General features: G+C 41.9%; 1 protein-coding gene across 1 annotated transcript in view; it reads left to right on the top strand.

Annotated features, from left to right (window-relative positions):
• Positions 1-1,815: 1,815 nt before the first annotated feature.
• Positions 1,816-19,235, top strand: part of ABCC4 (ATP binding cassette subfamily C member 4 (PEL blood group)) — a 159,753-nt gene continuing 142,333 nt past the window's right edge. Inside the window, exon 1 of the mRNA XM_060769490.2 lies at positions 1,816-2,002. Within this exon, the coding sequence (XP_060625473.2) occupies positions 1,926-2,002 (77 nt within the window). The 5' untranslated portion in view covers positions 1,816-1,925. The remainder of the gene's footprint in view (positions 2,003-19,235) is intronic.

The raw sequence follows: 19,235 nt of genomic DNA, 5'->3' as shown, positions 1-19,235 counted from the left end.
AAACTGCAGTAATTCTAGCGTTGATGCATCCTTAATTTTTAATTGAAGGATGCAGCTAAACCAGGCATGGGCAAACTTCGGCTCTTCAGGTGTTTCAGACTTCAATTCACACAATTCCTAACAGCCTACTGTGTATACAATATATTATATTATCAGCACAACACAATACTAGTATTATACATTACTATATTGCACTATACCACTATAGTAAAGGTAGGTAAAAGTTTTCCCCTGGCATTAAGTCCAGTCGGGTCTGACTCTGGGGTGTGGTGCTCATCTCCATTTCTAAGCCGAAGAGCTGGCGTTGTCCGTAGATACCTCCAAGGTCATGTGGCCAGCATGACTGCATGGAGTGCCGTTACCTTCCTGCTGGAGTGGTACCTATTGATCTACTCAAATTTGCATGTTTTCGAACTGCTAGGTTGGCAGAGGCTGGGAGTGAAAGCGGGAGCTCACACCGCACCCTGAATTTGAACCTGCAACCTTTTGGTCAACAGGTTTAGCAGCTCAGCTAAACCCACTGCATTGACCCACTGCGCCACTGGGGGCTCTCTGATATAGCACTATACTTTATAAGGAAACACAACATACAAACTATCTTCAGACCCACCAAGAAAATCCAACAAATGCTACGTTCAGCAAAGGACAAGAGGGATCCTCTCACCTCTGCAGGAGTCTACCTGTACCATGCAGCTGTGGACAAGTCTACATAGGGACCACCAAACGCAGCATTGCCCAAACACAAATCAAGGAACATGAAAGGCACTGCAAACTACTTCAATCAGAGAAGTCAGCCATAGCAGAGCACCTGATGAACCAATCGGGGCACAGCATATTATTTGAGAACACAGAAATGCTGGACCACTCTCACAACCACCATGTCAGACTACATAGATAAGCCATTGAAATCCACAAGCATGTGGACAATTTCAACAGAAAGGAGGAAACCATGAAAATGAACAAAATCTGGCTACCAATATTTAAAAAAAAACTCTAACATTACAACAGCAAAACAACAGAGGGGAAACAATCAGGCACATCTAATTACCTCTCAACAAAAGATTGCCCCAGGCACTACTAATCAAGGTGGTCAGTTGAAACATTCACACCTAGCTCCAACAGACAAGAGTTCTTTGCCCCACCCTGGTCATTCCACAGATATATAAATCCACTTTATTAGTTCCAATGGACCTCACTACCTCTGAGGATGCTTGCCATAGATGCAGGCGCAACGTCAGGAGAAAATGCCTCTAGAACATGGCCATATAGCCCAAAAAAAACGTACAACAACCCACTATATTTTACCTTTACTTATAATGGTCTTTCTTTGCCCATGTGGAGAAACACCTTCTAGCAGCTCATGAAGCAAAAGCACACTCCAATCTGTCACTTTGTGCTTCTCTCCAAGCGCCTGTATAGCTCATGCCTGAAAAATGTAACAGTAACCAAAAGTCCCAGACTCAGCTAGTTTCCCCAATCAGCTTGTACATCTTATTTTACAGTTGACACACACACTAACTGATTTCTTTACATGCTCCAACAACTGTTATTATTATGATGCTGTGGAAGGTTGCAGTCTGACAAGACCTTTAACCTTCTCATCCCCAATGATTCAATGGCATTGAGCAGAAGGCATTATAGTGGAGACACAGTGTATCCACTCTTCAGTGTAGAGATGCAGGCAGCGTGCTTCTTTTATCTCTACCTGCCTGTCTCCGGGGCTCCCCCTAGCGGCGACGGCTGTCCCTGCCGGTGTCAGCTTTCCCGGAAGCGCCCTCCCTCCCTCCCTGCCTGCTTGCCTGGCTCCTCCCTGCAGCCAGTGGCAGCCCTTGCTTCCCGGCGAGGCTCCGCTTCCTTTCTCCCGGCTCACACCACCCCGATCGCAGCGTGTCCTTGGCGGGGAGAGCCCTCTTCCTCCTGGGCTCATGGAGGCGCCCTATTCCCGCGGGCAGAAGGAAAACCCGCTCCGCCAGGCCGGCTTATGCTCTCGGATCTTCTTCTGGTGAGCCTGGAGGGTCCTGACTTGGGAGGATTCCTTCCCTGTTGCAATATTGAGCCTAAAGGCGAAGTGGATATCTATATCTGAGCTTATATTGGATATAGATTATATAAAACCGCGCGCCAGGCAGTCATGCCGGCCACATGACCTTGGAGGCGTCTACGGACAACGCCGGCTCTTTGGCTTAGCAATGGAGATGAGCCCCAGGGCTGAAAAAGTTGGGATCAGGGAAAAGTTGAGCATCTACACCAGCCATGGGCAAACTTGGGCTCTCCAGGTGTTTTGGACTTCAACTCCCATGATTCCTAACAGCCGGTAGGCTGTTAGGAATCATGGGAGTTGAAGTCCAAAACACCTGGAGAGCCCAAGTTTGCCCATGCCTGATCTACACTGCACGTTGACACCACTTTATGCTATGGCATCCCTGGGAGTTGTAGTTCCACAAGGTGCTGGTGCCTCTCCAAACTACATCTCCCATGTCTCCATAGCCTTGGCAGATAAAATGGTCTCGATCTGCACCCATTCTAGTGTAGATTAGATGCACCTTGTGCCAAGTCTGTCCCTGACCTCAGGGCAAGTTGTAATTCACTTTCTCTCTTTATCTGTTGGTTCCTTTGTCTTCAGGGCAATGCTTTCTTGGAGGAAATGGGCTTTCTGGGCTTGGCTTCCCAAGCAGGGCCTGCCTAGCGCCAGGTCTACGGGAAATGATTCATAAATTCTCATTGGAACTTCGGTGCTTTCTTCCAAGATCAAAGAGGAGTGTGGAGACTCCTAAATCTGTCAGGATTCTCTAGGCTTCCGCCAGACCTCAGGAGTGAGGCACTATAAACATTTTTTTTAAAGTTGAAGATACAATATTTTATTTCAGGGGGAGGCTTTAAAGTTGGTAAATGGGACAAAAAGTGCATCTTCTCTGTAGAATGAATGCGTTTTGACACCATTTCAACTTCCATGAGGTCATGGGAGTTGTCGTTTTGCAAAGTCTTTAGCTTCTCTGCCAAACTGCCAATCTTAGGAATTTTTGTGTGTGTCAGGAGCAACTTATTTATTTATTTATTATTTACTATATTTGTATACCACCCTTCTCTGCCCTCAGGTGACTAAGGGTGGTTTACAATGGCAATGATTCAATGACCAAAAACACCATAAAACATTTAAAAACATAAATAATTGAGAAACTGCAAGTTACTTCTGGTGTGAGAGAATTGGCCATCTGCAAGGATGTTGCCCAGGGGACGCCCAGATCTTTTACCATCCTGTGGGGGGCTTCTCCCATGTGCCCAATTTTAGGATTCCAAAGCATTGAGCTTGGCAGTTAAAGTAACCTCAAACTGCATCACTTCCGCAGTGTAGATGCACCCAAAGTGTGTATAGAAAGCTGTGACACTGTACCGTTGAATTAAAATGTTATACAACTTAAATTTAGTAAAGTCATCAGGCGTAAGTTATTTTATTTGAGTGAAAATCCATAATTATTCATAATAATAATAATAATAATAATAATAATAATAATAATAGGGTTGTTGTAGGTTTTTTCAGGCTATATGGCCATGGTCTAGAGGCATTCTCTCCTTACATTTCGCCTGCATCTATGGCAAGCATCCTCAGAGGTAGTGAGGTCTGTTGGAACTAGGAAAAAGGGTTTATATATCTGTGGAATGACCAGGGTGGGACAAAGGATTCTTGTCTGTTGATTCGTGTTTGGGCGCTGCATTTGGTGGTCCCTGTGTAGACTTGTCCACAGCTGCATGGTATACGGTAGACTCCTGCTGAAACTAGAGGATCCCTCTTGTCCTTTGCTGAACGTAGCATTTGTTGGATTTTCTTGGTGGGTCTGTAGATAGTTTGTATGTTGAGTTTCCTCATCAGCTTCCCTATGCGGTCAGTGGTTCCCTTGATGTATGGCAAGAACATTTTTCCTCTGGGTGGATCTTTGTCTTTACTCTCGTGGCTTGTTCTTGGTCTTGCAGCTCTTCTGATGTCTGAGGTGGAGTATCCATTGGCCTGGAGAGCCCAGTTGAGGTGGTTCAGTTCATCTTGGAGGAGGTGGGGTTCGCAGATTCTTTTTGCATGGTCTTCCAAGGCTTTAATGGTGCTTCTTTTTTGACTTGGGTGATGGTTGGGGTTTTTATGTAGATATCTATCTTTTTATGTAGATATCTATCTGCCTCTAGACCATGGCCATATAGCCCGAAAAAACCTACAACAACCCAGTGATCCCGGCCATGAAAGCCTTCGACAATACAATAATAATAATGTTTATTATTCAGGAGCCCCCAGTGGCACAGCTGGTTAAACTGCTGAGTTGCTGAACTTGATGACCAAAAGGTCAGCGGTTTGAATCCAGGGAGCGGGGTGAGCTCCTGCTGTTAGCCCCACTGAAAGATCGGCAGTTTGAATCCAGGAAGCGGGGTAAGCTCCAGCTGTTGGCCCCAGCTCCAGCCAATCTAGCAGTCAGTAGATGCAAATGTCAGTAGATCAATAAGTACCGCTTCTGTGGGAAGGTAATGGTACTCCATGTAGTTATGCTGGCCACATGACCTTGGAGGTGTCTATGGACAACGCTGGCTCTTTGGCTTAGAAATGAGATGAGCACTCCCTGATGGCTCTTTGGCTTAGAAATGGAGATGAGCACCACCCCGCAGAGTCGGACACGACTAGGTTTAATGTCAAGGGGAAACCTTTACCTTTATTTATTATTCGTCAGTCCTTTTGGCTCAAGGAGGGGCACAGCATAGTAAATACACCTTGTGAAAGCACATATTAAAAGATAGTTGAAATGCAACAATTAAAGCATATATACACTTATTGATATACATGAAACAAAGGTCAAAACACAATAAACATAGAATGTGATTTTAACATTCATAGTGAAGATTGACTGGGTTGGCCTGTTGCACTCAGAACGCCCCATTTCTGCTTTCCTCAGCAGAAATTAAGAGATTTCTTAATATTTTATGGCCAAATTCTGATTTAATTGGGATTTATAGTCAGGCAGGTGAGTGTAGGGAGAGTGAGTGTGATGTTGAGGTTTGACATTTGAATCAAGACTTAGGGATCTCATTCCGCCATGGAAACCCACTGGGTCACTTTGCATAAGCTGCACTCTATTAGCCTCCGAGGAAGGCAGTGGAACTTTTTTTGGCAGAGGCTCCTTTTTTGGAGGCTTTTAAACAGAGGCTGGATGGCAATCTGTCGGGAGTGCTCTGAATGTGATTTTCCCGCTTCTTGGCAGGGGGTTGGACTGGATGGCACACGAGGTCTCTTCCAATTCTATAATTCTAATACCCTCCTCCCTCACCAAGAAAAGTACAGAATAGATAGTTTCTCCGTAGAGTCACGATAAATTGGAAGAACAACAAAGTGGGCACAGAATTGCAGCTTTGAATGGACTGCATCTTGTTTTGGAGGAACAAGCCGGTACGATTAACTGTCTAGAAGAAAACTGGTAGTATCCAGGTGATTCAACGAAGAAAGAGGCAAATTCATTGCTGGAATTAAGTCAGGTTTCCTAGTTTATGATCCACAAACTTCCTGGACAAGGGTTCATGCTCGCTAGTTAAACTTACAGCACAATGGTTTATAGGTTTTTTTTTAAAAAAAGCCTCTAGTTTCTAGGATCAAAACCTCACATTGAGATCATGCAATGTGTAAGCGCATTCCTTTCTAGACTTATTATCGGTAGAGAGATAAAGACCAGTCTGGTTTGATTCTCTGCATTCTTCTTCATACTGGGCCTCAAATTCAGTTACGTATAAGAGAAAAGTGTCGATGTAACACACTGCTGCTGTAGTCGGATATCAGAGTGCAATATTGTTATGAGTTATTGTGTATACATTGACTTTTTTCCCTTCTAAGATAATTCTTCTATCCTTGCTCACTTAAAATGTTTTCAAGCAATGTTTGGTTTCTCCATCTGATGGCAGTGAGTCTTATTTTTGCAGTGGCATCAATTCTGTATGCACTTCAGTAGTCACTACTCCTCTAAATTACTCATGTCATAGGAGATCCCTTGTGGCCGAGCATGATTGCTTTCCAAGTGTAGGGTCTTGGCAGTGAGTCTGTAGGTGGCTATAGAGACCTATTCTTGATTTGCATGCTCATTTGCAGTCAGGACATTTGTTTCCAGATGGAAGACGGTCCCAACAAGGGTTGGCTTGATGTGCCTTCCTCTTGACATGTTTCTCCCTTTCGCTCTCTGTTTGCTTCCTAAAGTAAACTACTAATCTATATGAATACAATGGGCCCTTGGTATCCACTAAGCTTTGGCTCAAAGCCTCCTTTGGATACTAAAACCCCTGGATGCTTCAGTCCCATTCTGTGCAATAGCGTGGTAAAATAGTATCCCTGACAGTAAAGGCAAGGTTTGCTTTTTGGATTATCTTGACTATTTTCAATCAATGGGTGGCTGAATCCGTGAATGAATGCATAATCTGTTGACATGAAGAACAGGCTGAACTTGCTGCCACCCACCTGGCTCTTTGCTTGCTGGAGAGTCAGCCTTGAGTTGAAGTGGGAACCTGAAGTTGTCCCCAAAATGGATTTAGTTCTGCCTTTTTCCTTGGGATCAGAGTAGATGGGCATGAAGAGAGCATCTATTCTGAGGAATATATAATATATTTTTATTTATATTCCGCCTATCTCCCTGAGGGGACTCAGGGCAGATTACAGTACACATATATGGGAAACATTCAATGCCATTATACAATTAACAAATACAGACAGGACATAAACAGAGGTAAAGGCTTCCCAACTTTTTCCATCTCCAGCATCTGGAGACTGTTCTTGACTCCAGTGATGGAGGGGTGCTGTCGTTCCATCTTCCATGGCAAGTAGCTTTGTTGTCTTTAGACATTATCCTGATCAAATTGCCAGCATGTCCGCCTTTTATTACCTCCCTGCCAAATGGGTAGCTATTTATCTACTCACATTATTGTTTTCAAACTTCTAGGTGAGCAGAAGCTGGGCTGATAATGGGAGCTCACCCCAGCCTGAGTTTGAACTGTCTACCTTTTGATCGGCAAGATTTTCTGCAACTCTCGGTTTAACCACTGTTCTAAAGCCTGGAGACAACGCATTAACTGACATGGCTCAATGCTGTGAAATATGGGAGTTGTAATTTTACAACGTTTTTATTCCATTCTCCCAAAGTGGGTTGGTGCTTTCCCAAACTACGAATCCCAAGATTCCATAGCATTGAGCGAGGGCAGCTAAAGTGGTGTCAAACCGCATTCATTCTGTGCCCTTCCGTATTTTTGGGCCATAACATTGGGCTGCCTTACAAACTAGATAATAAGGTAATATCTGTACAGTACTTTGAACACTTGAAAATGTTGTGTAACTCCTGGGTATAATCTCCTGATTTGGGAGGGAACACGTTACAGGTAATTGCAGGTTATAAATACTATAACATATAATTTTTGGAAGTAAGTTGGGCATGCTTCTTGTGGGAAAAATTGTAAAGTAGTTTATTAGGGAGGCTGGAATTCAGCATGGGACTCACCTCTTTGTAAGTAAACTTACATTTTGGGGAAATAGAATTGAGTAGTTTTGCAGTTTCTGCATTCACTTAAGAGGTTCTGTGACTTTACAGTGTACAGACGTCTGCTGCTGACCAGATTTCTATTTTGAAATGCATTTGTGTACAAATAGAATGAAAAAACACCTTTAGAAGACACTTTAGAAACACTCCTAGTAAATAACATGCTATGTAGTATTTTGGGGAGTCTGGAGCACTTCCACACGTCATAGTAGTCCTATGAGATAAGTAGCCTTGAAGGATCTAATTCTTTGCTAATTTTATTATTAGAAGGATCAACAAATAATTTTTGCAGTTTTCTTCCCATAATAAGACTATAGTTTTACACTGAGAGGTTCTACAGGTGGAGATTTATTTGAAGTTCAGGACTAGTTCATATGTAGTTTGGGTTGCTGTAAGTTTTCTGGGCTGTATGGCCATGTTCCAGAAGCAGTCTCTCCTGATGTTTCACCCACATCTATGGCAGGCATCCTCAGAGGTTGTGAAGTATATTGGAAATTAGGCAAGTGAGATTTATATATTTGTGCAATGTCCAGGGCGGGAGAAAGAACTCTTGTCTGTTGAAGGCAAGTATGAATGTTGCAATTGGCTACCTTGATTAGAATTTAATGGTCTTGCAGCTTCAAATCCTGGCTAGCTGCTGCTTGGGGAATCCTTTGTTGGGAAGTGTTAGCTGGCCCTGATTGTTTCCTATCTGCAAATCCCTGTTTTTGAGAGTTGTTCTTTATTTACTGTCCTGATTTTAGAGGGTTTTTAAAATACTGGCAGCCAGATATTGTTCATTTTCATGATTTCTTCCTTTCTGTTGAAATTGTCCCCATGCTTCTGGATTTCAGTGGCTTCTCTGTGTAGTCTGACATGGTAGTTGTTAGAGTGGTCCTGCATTTCTGTGTCCTCAGATAATATGCTTTGTCCACTTTCTGTGTAGGAAACATCATTTTCTATGCAGAATATACTGTCTCAGCTCAGTATACTGAAGATCATTCACTTGATCTGATTTGGCCCTTATATAGTTGTCGTGTAGGAAAGATGCTGTGGAACTGGAAGGCATGCTGACCCTCTTTTAGGCATTTTAATATCAGAATAGAGCAACCGCACTAGCTCTGGCTAAAAGGGGAATGGAATGGAAAACCTTTACTTTCCTTTGCAGCTCCTGGCAACAGAGCTTGGAAAAGCTACTTCTTTGGATTCATTTCCCCAAATTCCTTAGTCAGAAGTTTTGGAAGATGTCGTCCAAAATTGGTAACATTTCCAAGGTCTGGCTGGCCAGCTGCTCATATAGGGAAGATTATGCAGCAGTGTTTAATGTACAAGGTGCCAGTGATGTATTAATGGCTAGAAGTGCATCTTAGGTCATAAGTCATGGCAGGTCTCTTCCACTAAGTGAGTGCTGGAGGCTGATTACTAGATCCTTGTCAGATCACTCCTGGAAATGCATCTGTCTCCCTTTTGTTCCTTATCTATGACTTGTATGTTTTCTAGCACAGTCCATTTTTTTTTGCTTCTGTTGTATCTGATAATGTGTACCCTTGTGCTTGTTTACTTTAAATATATATTCCAGTAAGATACACAATTCTGCAAATGGCTTGCAGCAATCCTGAAATGGGTATTGATTAATAAAATACAGTAATGGAACCATTCTGCAGTGTAAACCTGTGTGTTCAAAAGTGGACCTGGACAATCTGTCCAGGAAGTAAACAGCTTAATGTTGTGAATTATATGTTGTCTGGAATACAAACATACAAAAGCATAGAAACATTAAAGGCTTAATGTATTGTCGAAGGCTTTCATGGCTGGAATCACTAGGTTCTTGTGGGTTTTTTTCGGGCTAAAGAGCCATGTTCTAGAGGCATTTCTCCTGACGTTTCGCCTGCATCTATGGCAAGCATCCTCAGAGGTAGTGAGGTCTGTTGGAATTAGGACAATGGGTTTATATATCTGTGGAATGGCTGGGGTGGGGCAAGGAGCTCTTCCCTGCTGGAGCTAGGTGTGAATGTTTCAACTGATCACCTTCATTAGCATTTGAAGGCCTGCCTGGGCCTGGGAAAATCTCTTGCTGGGAGGTGTTAAGATGTGCCTGGTTGTTTCCTCTCTGTTGTTTTGCTGTTGTAATTTTAGAGTTTTTTAATACTGGTAGCCAGATTTTGTTCATTTTCATGGTCTCTTCCTTTCTGTTGAAATTGTCCACATGCTTGTGGATTTCAAAGGCTTCTCTGTGTAATCTGACATGGTGGTTGTTGGTGTGGTCCAGCATTAAAGGCTTATTTGGTCAATTGCTTCTTAAACCATGGATCCTGGCTCCAGATGGGTCCCCTAAAGTCAATATTGGAGTCCTGAAAAATTTGGCCATAGTGAAAGTTTTCTGACTGTCACCTCGTGGTTTTAGATATTTACATGAATTTGTTGAGCTGTATTTACAATGGATTCTGCAGAAGATGCTTCAGCAGTACTCCAGAAAGAGGAAAGTCATCCTGTTTAGCAATGCTTGCAAATGTTGGTTTGTTATCAGTAAATGTTTAATTTTTATTATTTTATATATCCAGGTTCATGTAGAAAATTCTCAGGTTGCAAGTGGATGCCGCATTGAATTTTTGCCTTGATTGTTCACCTTGTTTTTGCTTGTTGTAAACCACTATGAGTCGCCTTAGGGCTGAGAATGGCGGTATACAAATGAAGTAAATAATAAATAAATAAATAAATAAATAAATAAAAGTTCAAGGAGCCCTGATTCATCACACTAGAGAAATAATCCACTTTAAATCTGGTTTCTGGCTCCTGCAGAATTCTGGGGTTTGTCATTTAGTAAGGCTGTTCAAGGCTTCTCCCTAAACGACAAACCCCAGAATTCTGCAAGAGTGAGAAATGGGGTTTAAAGTGGATTCATTCTCTAGTGTGATGAAGTGGTAGTCCATCTTTCTGACACATAGTGATCAACCGGTTATGGGCATTGCACAAGGAGGATATAAGGGCAACCTGCATGTTTCAGGGAACATATTAGGGCTTAGGTTTAAGGAAACATGTATAGGAATGCACGGCTAATATACTAACCTTTGGCCTCTTCATTAAAGGCTGATGAAAGAAGGAAAGTAAAGGCTGAAAATCCATTATGATTCACTTAGAGTTTTCTCATCAGTCTAGTTTCACAAATGATGCAATCAGATCGAAATACTTCTTTCTTTTGCTTGCAGTGTTGCATAAAGCACACATTGCTTAAATACCTCACAACCTCTGAGGATGCCTGTTATAGATTCAGGCAAAACATCAGGACAGAATGCTTCTGGAACACAGCTATACACCCTGGAAAACTCACAACAACTTAGTAATTCCGGCCATGAAAGACCTCACTACCTCTGAGGATGCTTGCCATAGATGCATGCAAAATGTCAGGAGAGAATGTCTCTAGAACATGGCCATATAGCCCGAAAAAACCTACAACAACCCAGTGATTCCTGCCATGAAAGCTTCAATAATACCTTTGACAATACATTGCTTAAATAGTTAATTCATCTTCTAAAGTCTTTTCTAAGCCCCAAGACTACTGAATTCTCTGTTTGGAAAGGATTGCACAGTGGACTTTGACTGGCACAGTGCCTCCAGACACTTAATGTTAAAAGAATAGCCATGTGGCTCTCTGGGCAATCTTCCAAGGCAGAAGGGTGACTTGGGCCATTCGTTTCATTTATCCTGAAACCAAAGCAAAATTCCAGATTCACTCAAGGGAGGGAGTTCCCTGGTCTGTGTATTCCTTTCCATAATTTATTTAAGGTTTTGATTTGCAGAATAGTTGTGGTGTGGAGTAACCTTGGGGTTGAAAGGACAGAGGTTACTGTGTGTGTTAGAGTAACAATACGGGAACTTATTGTGTATAGCACTTTTGAGCGTGTTTTATGTAGTGATTAACAAGATGGTTGAGAGCCAATGCAGCATTATATGTTAGTGTTAGCCTGGGACTTAGATCTGGCGTAAAGTCTCTTCTGAGCCTTGAAACCCACTAGTCACCATCAGCCTAACCTACCTTATGGGATTCTTGTGATGACAAAGTAGAATAGAAAGAGCCACATTTCGTGTCCTTAACTTGTTAGAGGAAACATGACATATAAATATAACCTATTATGGTTGTTGTTGTTGTACATAACAAGATCAGTACACAGCAAACAAGATCACTGTGTTGGCTTTTGTATTTGATCTTACGTTGGGCACTTCCCAAGTTGTTGTTAGTTTAGTGGAAATAAGACTAAGTAAAGCCTTCCCAAATGACTTCTTCATCTTTAGATCTCAGTCCCTGTGCTATACTTCAGCTGTTGAAGAAATAGGAGTAGTTGAATAGTTTTTTTTTTCTGGGCCAGACCAAAATTCATCTGTGCCAAACATGTTTTCAACCACATTTGTATTCCCTGGAAGCTTACAATAAGTGCATGAAGGGGGCAGCCATAAGTATCAAAAGTTAGAAGAGATATCTAAGCATGGGAGTTCTGTTTAGGTACCATGTCTAATAACTGTTGTTACAGTTGTTCCCAAACAGGGCTTTTTGATAAAGCAGTAGAAGACAGAAGATACTTGTCATCCTTGAGTCATCAGAAATGTTTGGGTTTGGTCAATGATGAGGGCTTCAGGGGGCTGTGCCCAATAACATTCAAAGATTGATAGATCAGAAAGAATTGGTGTCATTTTCAAAAGTGAACAATTTAGACAAAATGGAAATAAACTTTATCCAGAATTCCAGAATCTGAAATACTCCAAAATCAGAAATTACCAACATGGGTGGCTGAGGTAGTATTACCTGTGCATATTGTTAGTTTAATGTACACATATTGTGTTTCATGTACAACATTACTTTAAATAATGTATAAAATTATATTGAGTTATGTGTATAAGGATGTATAAGAAACATAAATGAATTTCATGTTTAGACTTTGGTTCTATCTGTAAGATTATGCAAATGCAAATCCAAAAGAAAATTTGAAATCCCAGGCATTTCAGAAAAGGGGCACCCAACATGTATCTTGTTTAAACATTAAAGTGTAATAAGAGAACGAGAGACATGATATATTAAAATGAAGGATGAAATAGGAACAAAGGTAGCTGCCTTATATTGAAATTGACCGTGGTCTCATTTAGGTCAGGACTGTACAAATGGACTCACAGTGGGTCCTTAGGATTTCAATCAAGAGATTCAAATCTCTGAGTGTTGCTATTGGGTACCTTCTTGTTGTGTCTGACTTAATGGAAATACTAAGGCAACCCTGTCATGGGGTTTTCTTGGCAAGATTTATTCAGAGGAGGTTTGCCTTGGCCTTCTTCTGAGAGAGCTAGACTTACCCAAATCCATCCAGTGGTTTTCCTCAGCCAAGTGGACAGTCACACTCAGACCATAGTTGTCTCTCTGTTTTCTCAGTTCTTGTTTCCAGCTGCTCTTTTCATGCCTATAACATTGACTTCCTGGACTTAATATAGGAAACAGAGCATTAGAAATCTGGAGCTATCAGGGGACCAGAATAAAGTGAAATGACATGGGGACAAAATAGAAAGCTTCCTTGCACTGAATCCACTTTGTCCAATGGTAGGGATTTATCTGGGGTTCCAGGCAGCAGTTTTTACAATCCTTTTTGGTAATGCCAGGAATTAAAACTGTAACTCCAGCATGCAAAACCTTTATACATGCCATTGAATTAGAGCCCTGCCTTACTTTACAAGCATGAATCAGCCAACCTTAAATAGGTGTATACACTGGCTTCACCGACAGAATTCAGTTTCTAAATTCACATTGCTTGGGCTGAACTGAGGAGGAGCTAACTCCAAATAACTTCCGTTGGTTCACACAGAGAAACTCATTATATATTTTTCCTCATTATTCAAGTAGTGACTTGTATGTGTGAATGAACTGAAGGTGAAGAGATCCAAAAGGGCAAGGAATACTGCAGCAAAAATGTCTGAAATAGTGGGAACAGTAAAATCAAGACTGAATAGTAGCAATAATGATATTAGTATTATGGTTGGCATTTGGGTTGGAGTCCATGAAAGCTTATGCTTCAAGTTTCTTCCTCTCACTCTCAGAGGTACATTGGGATGCATTTCTATATTTTCTGTTCGTAGTCTTCCTTTTACTTTTACAGTACAGTAGTTCCATTATGACATGTTTTGAATGCAACATGTTGTCAAGTGAAAGTGATACAGTGTGTCTTTACTATTTGCTGGAGTTTGGTTCAAAGGCACACACACAAAGACACCACCCGGTGGATGCAGTGGATGCTGAATTCTCTTGATATACAATAGCATTGAAAAATGGAATTTCTTATATAAAATAGCAAAATCAAGATCTCCTTTTAAAGATCTCTTTTAAATGTTTTCAATCCATGGATGGTCAAACAAATAGGCACTGAATCCTTGGATACAGAAGGCCAATTGTAATCACATTTTCCAATTTAAAGATGAGGTCCCTAGGATTTTGGAATTCACAAATAAGCAAATCTGATGGATTATATCGAGTTGTTCTTGAAGAGCTACAGTTGAAAGGCTGTCAGACAGAATCCTATGCTAACTATTTGTAAGCAAGTATGCTAATACAAACAACTTGAGTGCTCAGTTTTGACTTCTTCCACCAGTAGGAGCTGGTTCAGTGATAAGAAACTCATGTGGAAGGGAAGTTCGCTTTTTATGACTTACGGCCTATTCTTGGTCTCATTTTTCGACTGACCTTGTGCAGCAACCAGTAGCTGCAGCTTCCACCTTCAGCCATTTAGTGAACAGCGGAGAGGAGGGGGGATCAGATGTAGAACCAAGGCCTCATTTTGTGGGACCTTCAGAGACATCCAGTTCTTGATAGATTATGTATCTGGGTTGAGTTTTTGGCTATGAGGGCATAAGTAGCCATTTCTTTAACCTCTCCCCTCAGTGCTTTGTTGGCCACTAAAGGGCCACAGGGTGGGAGCTGGAACAGCTAAAAGATGTCCTGGAGAGGCTGAGAGAAAGGTTGTATGTAGTTCTATCTGTATAAATTTTATAATGTATCTCCCCATGCAGGACTTTGGGTCCAAATTGGGTCTCTTGGAGTTCTTCACCATGTGTAGTTCCTATTGCTGTTGTTCAAAAGACATTGTGTATTTCTTCTATTTCTCTGTTCTTTAATAGCTTTGGGGAGGAGCTAATTCAAAGACAACAGAAGAAATGGGAAAACAAGAGGAAGGCTACAAATGATCACACCAGAAGCGACTTGCCATTTCTCAAATGGCTCCTGACACACACACACACACACACAAAGGGATGTTCTTTGCTTCCAGTAAATATTCCTTCAGGAAAGCCTAATCTGGAAGTGCCCTTAGCTTGTTGATCTTCTGATAAATCAGAAACAGCAGTTGGATTATGATTGCCAGTTTGTTGGGGAGTAACAAGGAGTAGAGTTTGGACTTGTTCTAGTTGGTGAGTTTCCCGAGATGCTTGGATACAGGGTGGAATATAAGTATTTTAAGAAAATAAAATAGTAGTATGTAGGACAACAGTGTATGATGATTACATGTCTACTAAACAATTTTCTACTTGTAGGTTAAAGCAGAATTTTAGCTAGTCATTTGGAAACAGATAATATGGTGCAGAGCCACTGTAATGCTGTATTTGTGTTTATGAGAATACTTTCTAGTATTTAATGCATCAGCCCTGTGGTCCTCACTTCAAATGGTTTGTGCTAACTTTACTTGTAGATCCTCAAGCACTTCCCCACATCAAAGTAAACTCATATTCTTTAAGAGGCTGAATTAATTCCTAGAGTCCAAAGATGGTGTCAAGACCCAAAACTATATGGGTGAAGAGGTCAATGTGAAGTGTGTCATCTCAAACCAAGAATGCACATTGAAGCAGGAAGAAAAAAGGAACTGCCCCTCACAAAACAAAACTTGTCACCATGATTTGTGGTTTAGATGTATGTCCTAATATTTAACCTTTTTTAAAAAAAGTTACACAAATAGGGAACTGAAACTGGAAAGAAGAAACCAACTTCAGTCTCATATATTCTTCATGACGGTGTAACTGATTCTTGTTCTTCCTGATTTTGAATATCAACAATTTAGATAGAGACAAGGTTAAGTACTGTAGTGGACATGCCTTACAGGTTTGGTTATGTACTGCAGTATAAAGTATTAGCTGCTTTAGAAAAAAAATGAATTTACTGGCTATTGAGTTTGATATTTGTTGGTGCACTGGCTGAGAGCTTTGCTTTTGAAAGTTTGGGCCAAGATCTATTTTAGTTATGAGCATGTGTTAAGAAATGAGAAAATTCCTGTTGCTATACTAGTATGTGCCGTTTTTGTCTAGCATTGGCTGGCATAACTTGTGCTTCACAAAATGTGCACGGCTCCAGTGCCAAGTGACTGACAGATTTTCATCCTCTCCCACTTTTCAGTTTCTATAAAATCAAGAGCTTTACCGAATCCTTTGATGGCCTGACATGGCTGGTAGGCTGCATTCTGCTTGGTGGGTGACAAGCGCTTTAGAGTCTTGACTTGAACATCCTCAGTATTTTGAAGTGTTACTTTGAATATCATTCCAAGAAAGCAAATTCCAATGATTCCAGTACGGGAAAGTTAGAGCTGGACATTTCACAATTTATAAAGGAAGCCCTTTCTATGGTACTCATCAATCTTGCCACTCAGAACTGGGCTGCCAGAGTGAAAACTGGAAGGCTCCTATACCTTTAAGGGTTGTGTAGAAGAGAGAATTTCAGTCACTCATCAGGCAACCAGGCACCAAGCAACATCTGCTAAAATTTATTCATCTACACATTCCTTTTTCTACACAATTTGCTCAAAAATTAGGACAATTAACTGTTATGGCTTATGAAGAATTAGAAATGATGTTGGATCTGGTCATATATTCCCCTAAAATTGTTTCCACGTGCATTTTGATAGGCAATTTTAATGTCACAAAATGACCATGTTAGATGACTGGTCAACCATATTGAAGGCGTGGGGGCTGCTGTGGCTCTTGCCCCTTTGGTTGATCTGAATTTGGGCAAATTGCTTTTACCTGGAGGGGAAAAAAAACAATGAACCTAGTTTCCTGGTTGAGTTTATTCTGGAAATAGTCAGGGGTGGTAAAGATTTATGATCTTTCCTCAATCCTTGTGCAGTTGTCAGGACCTTCTCCCTTTATAGCAGTTAGGAACTGAAGTAACATAGTTCTTGTGTGCTGAATGAAAAAGAAGACTGCTTCTTTGGTCAGTCTGCCATACTCAGGTTTTCAGGCAGTGCAGTCATCCCTTTTTATCTTCTTTTGTGGAGCCCCCAGTGGTGCAATGGGTTAAACACTTATGCCGGCAGGACTGAAGACCGACAGGTTGGAGGTTTGAATCCAGGGAGAGCGTGGATGAGCTCCTTCTATCAGCTCCAGCTCCTCATGCAGGGACGTAAGAGAAGCCTCCCACAAGGATGGCAAAAACATCAAACATCTGGGCACCCCTGGGCAACGTTCTTGTAGATGGCCAGTTCTCTCACATCAGAAGTTTCTCAAGCCACTTCTGACATGAAAAGAAATTACATTTTTGTGTTCATCTCCTGTGTTTTTTCCCCTTATCCTGACTGAACATAGGAATGTCTGTCTTGGAGCCGTAGTGCATGTGCTCTGGTTTTGGGTCCAAAACCTAAGGAGCTATCCAAGGTGCTGGATGCATCTTGACTGAAGGGCTAGATTGAATCTTGCATCTGCAACATATCAAAAGTGAAAAAAAGGTGAAAAATATTCCCATATAATAATGGGTTCTCCAGAATTTGTGTTTTCTGGGGTTTCAGAAACATATGAAAACCTTATGTGCCAAGGGAGTTTTGATTAGGAAAAATCCATTGCTTGGAAACGTTAATCTTTAGACAGCCTGTCCCAGAATCCCTGATTCAGCTTTCTCTGTTGGAGGGAGGAGTTTTGAGAACCACAGTCTGGAAAAGGAAAAAAAAAATAGCCTGGGAAAATCCCTGCTACTACAAGCAAAGGGTTACCTGAGGCAATGCCTTAGCAGAGTGGCATACCTCATGCGGGGAAAGGATACAAGTGCTTTACATTTTATTCTTCCAGGTCCGAATAGGAGTGAGCATAAAAGTACCACTAATGAGTGAGCGAACAAAAAGAATTCAGTAGCAGGAGGCTCTTGCAAGGTGATTGAAAGTCCAAAGGATCCAAAGGGCAGCGAGTCAGAAGGGCTTTTGAATACAAAGCATCTTCTCACAGGATTGAATGGGGAAAACACCCCACTCCTTTCTTGGCAACCTGAGCAGAACAGAAGCCCAGATGGCAGCCTTGAGGGACTTACACTTTATTCACATTTCTGTTTTGTTCTTAAATTCCCGAGTTGTTCCACAAGATGCAGGGTTGCAAGTTGGAAAGCGGCTTTTCTGGGAGCCAGGGAACCGAATCAGAGGGGTGAACATGGGGCACTCATTAACAAAGTAGGAAATTAAGAGACTCTGCAAGGAGATTTTGACGCAGGCTTATCCTCAGTGGCATCCTGTCATGTGGAAAAGAAAATTGTATTTCTTTACTTCAAACAGGAGTCAAAAGTGTGGCAAAATGCTTCAGGGAGTGTGCTAGAATTATGCAGCCAGTTGACTTTCAACATATCATAATATCCTGACTTACTACTTCCAAAACAATTAGCGGTATTTGCAGTTTGCTGGTGGAGTATAAAAAGATGCAGTCTAGCCTTTTTTATTCTGACCCTGATAAAGATGTGAACAGTTTTGAATTGCTTGCTATTTGACCATCTACTCTCACAAGACTTTCACAGTGTAAAGCGGATGGCTCCTTCACCTTTGTCCTCTTCCAAGGAGAGGGCCTATAAGTCACATCAGCTTCTGTTGAGGTTTATTATTTATTTATTTATTTACTTTGCTTCTATACCGCTGTTCTCAGCCCGGGGGCGACTCACAGTGGTGTACAACATAGAAAAACAAGGTTCAGAATTCAATACACAATCTAAAATATCAATCTAGCAGTAACCAAAAACATGAATATCAAAAACATCTACAATATCAATAATACAAACAGCCATTCACGTCGTCTCATCGTTTGAACCACAATCCAGTATCATTTTCCGTTGTTCCATTCCTGTCGTCATTACCAATTATTGCACTTCTTGTTTGAACGCCCTTTTGAACAGCCAGGTCTTTAATTTCCTGCGGAATATCATCAGGGAAGGAGCCAGTCTGATGTCCATGGGAAGGGTGTTCCACAGCCGAGAAGGCCCTGTCTCTCGTCCCCACCAGGCGCGCCTGTGAGGCAGGCGGGATCGAGAGCAGGGCCTCCCCGGACGATCTCAAAGTTCTTGTGGGCTCGTAGGCCGAGATGCGATCAGATAGGTATCTTGGGCCGGAACCGTTTAGGGCTTTATAGGCCAACGCCAGCACCTTGAATTGAGCCCGGTAGCAAATCGGCAGCCAGTGGAGCTGGTACAACAAGGGCGTTGTGTGCTCCCTGCGTCCCATCCCGCTCCTGTTAGTAACATGGCTGCCGCACGTTGGACCAATTGGAGCTTCCGGGCCGTCTTCAAGGGCAACCCCACGTAGAGAGCGTTGCAGTAATCTAAGCGGGATGTAACCAGAGCGTGGACTACCGTGGCCAAGTCAGACTTCCCAAGGTACGGGCGCAGCTGGCGCACGAGCCTGAGCTGTTAATATATCACCAGTCCACAGGAATGGGCAACTTTCTTGAACTGCCTTAATT

The sequence above is a fragment of the Anolis sagrei genome, chromosome 3 (genome assembly GCF_037176765.1).
Source record: "Anolis sagrei isolate rAnoSag1 chromosome 3, rAnoSag1.mat, whole genome shotgun sequence".
NCBI lineage: Eukaryota > Metazoa > Chordata > Lepidosauria > Squamata > Dactyloidae > Anolis > Anolis sagrei.
Note: the sequence above shows the minus strand (reverse complement) of the source record. Positions and strands in the feature narration are given on the sequence as shown.